This window comes from Panthera tigris, chromosome E2 (assembly GCF_018350195.1).
Source record: "Panthera tigris isolate Pti1 chromosome E2, P.tigris_Pti1_mat1.1, whole genome shotgun sequence".
Lineage (NCBI taxonomy): Eukaryota > Metazoa > Chordata > Mammalia > Carnivora > Felidae > Panthera > Panthera tigris.
Window position 1 is genome coordinate 12,815,206 of NC_056674.1, and position 7,063 is coordinate 12,822,268.

Consider the following 7,063-nt stretch of genomic DNA (forward strand, 5'->3'; position numbering starts at 1 on the left):
GGCAGGGCCGTGTTCCTTGTGGAAGCTCTGGGGAAAATCTGCTTCCTTGTCTTTTCCCCAAATCCCCAATTCCCCTTCTGTATTCAAAGCCAGCAGTGGCAAGGGGAGTCTTTCACATCACCCTGACGTTGACTCTTCTGACTCCTGCCACCTTTAAAAGATCCTCGTGTTTACCTCGAGACCACCTGGATACTCTGGGATAACCTCCATGTTTTAAAGTCAGCCAATTAGCAGCTTTGATTTCTTCAACCGCAATTCCCCTTTGCCACATAGCATATTGGCGGGTTCCAGGGATTAGGATGTGGATGTCTTTGGGAGGCCCTTGTTCTGCCCACCGCGCCCGCTATGGGTGAGGCCGTGGAACTGCAGTGTGAAAAACATGAGGCCCCACTCACGGGGTGACATTCCTCTGGGAGAGAGACTGCAGCATTGAGCAGTGATAAACGTGTGAGGCAGATAACGGAGGGCAGTGTTACAGTGATGGGCAGGGTGGCGTGGTTTAGATAAGGTCAGCGGGGGAGGCATCTCAAGGGACTGATTCCTCTGCAGGAAGAATTCCTCTGCAGTGAGAAGTAGGGGAGGTCTGGAAAAGCAAGTGCAAAGGCCCTCGGGCAGGAGCCGGCCTGAGCTATACACGCGATCCACCCTGGCTCATCAGGTCCCGGCCTGCTGGCCTTGTTTGGGTACAAGCAAATCCCATCTCTCCGGGCCTGTTTCCCCACCTGTACAATGACATTTAGACCAGAGATCAACACCCCTCAAGTGTGTTTGGGTCCCTGAAACCTTGATGGTGGTGTGGTTGCTGCGGAGGGCATCTTCCAGAACAGCTCTGTATGTAAACATTGATACAAACCGCACTTCCAGGTGTGGAAGGACTTGAATCCTCACCCTCACCCACCCCTCCCCCAAGGCTTTGCTGAGTGGACTGCGGTCTGGCGGCCCGCTAATTTGCACTTGCCTGCTCAGTCCTACCCCTTATGCTGGATACTTCCACAAAGCATCTCTCATTCCATCCACACGTTTCGGATCTGAACCCAAACATTCCCTCCTCAAACATATCTTTTCTAACCCTCTATATAATAGTATGTGCTAGGTATATATACACTCTTCTTGTATCTCTTGTCATAGTTGTCACTTGATTTATGGTCAAATTTACCAGTCTTTTCCTCTACGATGTGCATTTCTCGTGTCGTACGGATTCCTTCTGTACCTCTGAGGTTACTAAGATATTCTCCTTTATTATTTCCATCTGTTTTGCTTTCCCAACTTAAATCTTAACTCACCAGAAACTTATTTTTGCGTATGGTATGAGACCGGGATCTGTAAGATTCCTATTGCTGCTGTAGCAAACTATCCCAAGCTTAGGGGCCTTAAACAACACAAATTTATTTTCTTACAGTTCTGCAGGTCAGTGGTAGTCCAATATCAGTCTCAGTGGGCTAAAATCATGGTGTGCAAGGCTGTGTGCCTTCCGGGGAGGATCCATTTCCTTACTTTTTCTAGTGTCTAGAGGCTGCCTGAATTCCTTGCCCCATGGCCCTGCATCCCTCCAGTCTCTGCTCCCATTGTCACATGGCCTCTGACTCTTCTGCTTCCCTCTTTCCCATATAAGGACACCTCTGGTTATGTTGGGTGGGGGGGCTGGAATAATCAGGATAATCTCCCCATCTCAAGGGGATAGATAATCTCCCTCTTTTAAAGTCAGCCGATTAGCAACTTTGATTCCTTCATCCATAATTCTCCTTTGCCCCATAGCATATTTGTGGGTTTCAGGGATTAGGGAGTGAACATCTTTGGGGGGCCAGTATCCTGCCTAACCACGCCCAAGATCCTTAATCACATCTGCAAAGTCCCTTCTGCCATGTGTAAACTAACATGCTTCCGTCCTGGGGATTAGGACGTGGACCTCTTTGGGGGACCATTATTCTGCCTCCACAGGGTCCCACTTGTTTTTTTTTCCCGTACCTCTCAGCTGGTTCACAGATTAGCCTGTCCTTTCCCCACTCACCGACAGCAGAGATCTGCAAACGACATCCCATGGGCGACACCCAGCCCACCTACTATTTCTGCAGAGTTTTACTGGACCACAGCCGCACTCATTCACCCATGTATCATAACGTGTACAGCTGCTTTTGTACCACAGCGTCAGAGTGGGGGTAGTTGTAGCAGATGCCGTGGCCTACAAAACCTACAAACATATACTGTCAGGCCCTCATGGACATGTGGGGATTGTCACGAGTCAGGACCCCCGGTAAGCACAGGTCTGTTTCTGAGCTCCTGGTTCTCTTTCACTGGCCTGTTCCCAAGCCCATGCCATGGATGTCATTCATTGAATGGCGTCTTTGGCCATGTCAACATTGAAATAATTCTTGGTGGTGGCTGCCTCCCCTACCCCCCCCCTCCCGCCCCGCTTTAGTTTTTTTTTTTTTTTTTCTTTTCTTGGTCCCTACTTGATTAGTGCCCGCTTCCCTCACTAGACCAGGCTTGTCTTGTTCACTGGTGTGTTCCTACCACCCTGGTCAGGGGCCAGCACACTGTGGGCACTTAATACACATCTGTAGAGTGAAGGGCAGCTCCAGGTTAGCTCATTCTTACTTTATAGCAGGAGAAACAGGCTTCAGGAGGGAAGTGACTGCCAGAGATGATGCCTGCGTCCTTCTAAAGGCCTTATAACACTCCCATGTTCTAGATAAGGCATCTGACTCCAGAGAAGTGTCAAAGCTTGTCCAAGGTCCCCCAGTAGTGGGTCAGGGCTGGCTCTAAAGCTTGAGCTTTAAAAAAAATTTATACTGGGGTACCTGGGTGGCTCAGTCGGTTGAGTGTGTCCGACTTTGGCTCAGCTCAGGTCGTGATCTCGAGGTGCAGGAGTTCGGGCCCTGCATCAGGCTCGCTGATGTCAGCCTGTCAGCACAGAGCCTGCTTCAGATCCCGTGTCTCCCTCTCTGTGCCCCTCCCCTGCTTGTGACCTCCCCAAAAATAAATACTTAAATTTTTTTTTTTTAACTCTTGGTAGTATACCCTTTGTTCTTGCTTTCACTATTTAGTATATTTGGGGACTCTTTCCCCATCTATACAAATAGACTTTTTTTTTTTTTTTCCTCCTACAGCAACATAGTCCATTCTGTGGCCCTACGGGAATTTATTAGCTGGTCCCCTACCAATGGGCACTTGGATTGTTTCCCATCTTTGGCCACAACCATCCCACTGTGGACATCCTTACCCTTACGCCTATTTCAACGTGCTGAGTTTATCTACAGGATAAGTTCCTAGAAGTGGAATAGTTGACACGACCATGTGTGCATTTAAAATTTTTTATAGATACAGTCAAAACGGCCAAAATGCAGGCACCAATTTAACTCACAATAAGGAGAGACCCTGTTTCCCCACATTCCTCACCAACCCCCGGTGCTAGCAGACTTTTTACTTTTGCCTTGTGAATAGGAGGGAAAAAACCGGAGCCAGGACTTGATTTCAACCCACAGCTCCAAACCCATAGTTTGGGGCCTAGTGCTAACTATGGGTGACACCTTTCCCTCCCCCAAACAGGTGAGCAGAAGTCCTCAGCCCGGTAAGTTTGAGCCCAGCGTGGAGCAGAGGCAAGTCCGTACAGCCCAGCTTAGAAATGCCACCTCTTCATTGACCTGGGCTGGCGGCAGGGGGGCGCTGTGAGCCAAGGGGAGGGCTCACTCGCGCTCCCCCTGGCTCTCAGCCTGGTGGTGGCTGCGTTGGTGAAGGAGCAGGAGGCGTCTTTGGCCAAAGGCCTGATCGCAGCTGGAGCAGCGATGCCGGGCCGTGGCCTGGCTGCCCGGCGCCGTGGGGGGGTCATGACACAGGCGATGGGCGGCCAGTTTGGAGGGGAAGGAAAAAGCCTTGGGGCAGTGCGGGCAAGGATAGGGGCGGGCGTCGGTGGCGTGGTGGGTGTGGCGGTGGGCTGCGAGCTTGGAGGGGTAGCAGAAGGACTTGGGGCAGTCCGGGCACGGGTAGGGGCGGGCAGGCGCATGGGTCCAGAGGTGGGCGGCCAGCTTGGAGCGGTGGCCAAAGGCTTTGGGGCAGTGTGGGCACGGGTGTGGGCGGGCACCACTGTGCGTGAGGCGGTGAGCCGCCAGCTTGGAGGGGTAGGAGAAGGCCTTGGGGCAATCGGGGCACGGATGCGGGCGGGCGCCGCCATGTGCCAGCCGGTGCGTGGCCAGCTTGGACGGGTACGAGAAGGCCTTGTCACAGTCGGGGCAGCGGTGCGGGCGCTGGGGCGGGGGCCGCCGGCGGGGTCGAGAAGGCGCCCCCGCGGACGTGGCAGGCCCGGGAACCGACTGGCTGGGCTTCTGCGGCGAGCCCTGGTGGGGAGCTACAGGACAGGAGGGCTCCAGGCATCAGCCAACAACCTGAATTTAGGCCAGGCTTCCCTCCCCCGCCCCCCACCCCGTCCCAGCCTTGATACTTGGAGTGTATCTGGACACTCAAGGGTCATACTGAGATTCCTCAAATGATCATCCTAAGGGGCTCCAAAGGGTTACGGAGCTGGAACCCCAAAGCGACTAAGATGTTCGTTTCTAGTACATTCCCAAGTGATCACCCTGAAATTCCACATAGCAAACCCCCTGAGCCTCCTTTAATTTTCTGAGCCCCAAAAATGATCACTGAATTTCCCCGACGCCAAATAGTACGATTCCCCAGAACGCGATTCGGAGCAACCCAAATGGCCATCACCTTAGGCCTTCAAACTTTCGCCCTGAGATTCCCTCAAAATGTGATTCTCTTGGCCCCAATTCCTGTAGAATGCCCCCTACTCACAGGCGGGACTGCTCTCACCTCCTCCTTTGGTTATAGGTTCCTTGCCGGTGGGACTAGGATCCGTGTCCCCGGCCGCGGACTCCGCATCTCGTTCCAGCATCTTGCTGGCCCAGGAACCCAGAGGGAGCTAGGCCACGCCGGTGATGATGAGGCTGATGGGGATAGGCTATAGGGCCTAAAATCACGGACCAGTGTTTTAGGAGCGAGGTCTTAAGTCTGGAATCCAAAGGCAGGGCAGGTGTTGCTTGCGGGCCGGCGGAGCCTAAAAGCACAACTAGCGGGGGTTTATGCAAACGTGACCCTTGGCAACTTAGACCCAGGCTTGGAGCCCTTGAACGGAGTGGGCGAGGCCTCTACAACTTAAACTCTGGGGCTGTCCTGAGCGCAGAGCTGCCGAAGCCAGGATCCACAGTGGGCGGGACCTCCCCCCATTAGAACCTCCCAGCAGTGGAAACTAAGACGGGAATGGGCGGGGCCATATAAATAGGCTCCAAAGCCACTCAGACCCAGGGGAGGGGCCTTCCAGCGGGGTGGGCGGGTCTTTTACAACTCTGTCCCAGGGGAGGAGCCTGAGCTCAGTGGGCGGGATTCACCTCCAATAGGTAGCTTTACCGGAGTCGCGGTTTAGTCTCCGTCCATGGACGCCGCGTGAACTGCTTCCTTCTTGTTGCTAAATTTCATCCCCAGCGTGGAGGGTAGAGGGGAGACCTGGAGGGAGATGCAGAAAGAATGTGGCCTGTCTTGCGATTAAGAGACGCCTAATGGATTTCTCCTTCGGGGTCTCAGGCGTCCGGGCCTCAGTGCACCCCTCGGAATCATGGCATTCGGGCACCAATGCACCCTACCAAGGCTCAGGCACCAATGCAGTCCCTCCGGAACCTATGCATCAGGACTCCAATCGATTCTTTTCCGGGAGATCCTGACGTCCAGCCCCCAATCCACTTCCCGAAGACCCGGGCATCCAGGCCCGGACCCGAGCCCGGCTCACCTGCGGAAGGCCCCTCCCCGGGGGCGGGGCTCCGGGGGCCCCTCCCGCAGCGGCCGCTGCAGCTGCTGCGCTGCCCTCGGACGCGGCGGAGCTGCACCTCCCGGCGCGCGCCCAGCGACGGGAGGGGAGGGAGGGTGAGCGAGTTGCTCTGCCCAGCCTCATTTCCATCCACTCCTCCCACGCGGGGCCCGGTGGGGGCGTCAGTACGCATGCGCAGTCGCGGCCAGCTGAGGCTGCCGCGGGAGAAGAAATCGAAGGGGTGGGTGCGCGAGGCAGGCAAGTTGGTGAGCAAGCGCGGAGCTAGTCTAAGGGCTATAGGAAAGTGTACTGCGGCTTGCGGGGCCTACGGTGGCTGAGTGGAGTCAAGCACGTGCAGGACCTAACTCGGGGAAACTGGGTTTCGAGATCACTGAGACACTGCCCAGCATAGGCACCTTCCCTCTCTGTGTCCCCCTTCCTTTCGAGAATTCGTTGGGAACCTGAGTTCACTCTCCGGAGGGAATTGCAAGAAACGTCTGCCCAAGGCTTTTGCAAAGAAGTCAGGCCAATTTTCCGTGAGTGGGCGGGGTGAGACTCCAGGTTCGGAGAGAGCTGAGGTCCAATAAAAAATGTGTTATTTGCATAGGCCCCCGGCACCCTTCGCCATTGGGTGATTCAAGAATCTCAGCCCCTCCCACCCCAATGCCCCGGCCCAGATGTGGTAAGGGGAGGGGGACGGCGGTTCCCGAAATATCCCAGCGGGAGTTCTTGGGAGGGTTGGATCTCCTGGTGCCAGGCCCTGGGTGCCACGATTGGCACCCTTCCCCGGGCCATGACGGTGCACTTTCCCGCCCAGCACGAGAATGACCGTGAAGTGCCCATAAAAATGCCCTGCATGGGTGGGTCTTCAGTGTGATAAGGTCTGGCGAGTCCTGGGAGCCCTGGGTGTTAGGTGTAGGGTTATTCGAACTCTGGAGCCGGATTGCCTGGGTAACCAGTTTGGAATCTTGACTTGGCCACTTTCTATCTGTGTAACCTTGGCCAAGTCCCTTCATCTTTCTGGGATGTTAGGATTAAATTCAGTGATCAATGGAAAGTTTAGACCAGTGCCTACAGTGCTCAATGCATGTTACCAATATTACTTTTTGTTTTTATTGTGCATTGAAATAGGCCATGATAGAATCAAAGTTGTCCCAGAATAGCAAGTTCAGAGAGCTCAAGGTGGGAAGGAACATGCTGCGTTCAGGGGATCTTTCCTACCTCCATCCTCCAAACTCACCTTCTTTCCAGGGCTGGTACATCCCATGG

General features: G+C 54.5%; 1 protein-coding gene across 7 annotated transcripts; it reads right to left on the minus strand.

Moving 5' to 3' along the window:
- Window positions 1-3,039: 3,039 nt before the first annotated feature.
- ZNF575 (zinc finger protein 575) lies at window positions 3,040-5,887 on the minus strand. Of its 7 annotated transcripts, none has more exons than XM_042969205.1 (4): window positions 5,777-5,887; window positions 5,401-5,496; window positions 4,807-4,963; window positions 3,040-4,342 (listed from the first exon to the last, which is right to left on the minus strand). In XM_042969205.1, exons 3-4 carry the CDS (start codon window positions 4,886-4,888, stop codon window positions 3,684-3,686), a joined length of 741 nt encoding a protein of 246 aa, XP_042825139.1. In that variant the 5' UTR covers window positions 4,889-4,963; window positions 5,401-5,496; window positions 5,777-5,887; the 3' UTR covers window positions 3,040-3,683. The 7 variants fall into 7 exon arrangements, with proteins under 7 accessions (XP_042825139.1, XP_042825140.1, XP_042825134.1 ...); XM_042969206.1 differs by having other exon boundaries at window positions 4,807-5,004; XM_042969200.1 differs by having other exon boundaries at window positions 5,382-5,496.
- Between the last annotated feature and the right edge of the window lie 1,176 nt (window positions 5,888-7,063).

Excerpts from the sequence above, each read along its gene's own strand:
- ZNF575 (XM_042969205.1), bottom strand. The coding sequence starts at position 4,888 with ATGCTGGAACGAGATGCGGAGTCCGCGGCCGGGGACACGGATCCTAGT. Across the intron at positions 4,343-4,806 it reads ACCTATAACCAAAGGAGGAG|CTCCCCACCAGGGCTCGCCG; the intron begins GTGAGAGCAGTC and ends CCTGTCCTGTAG.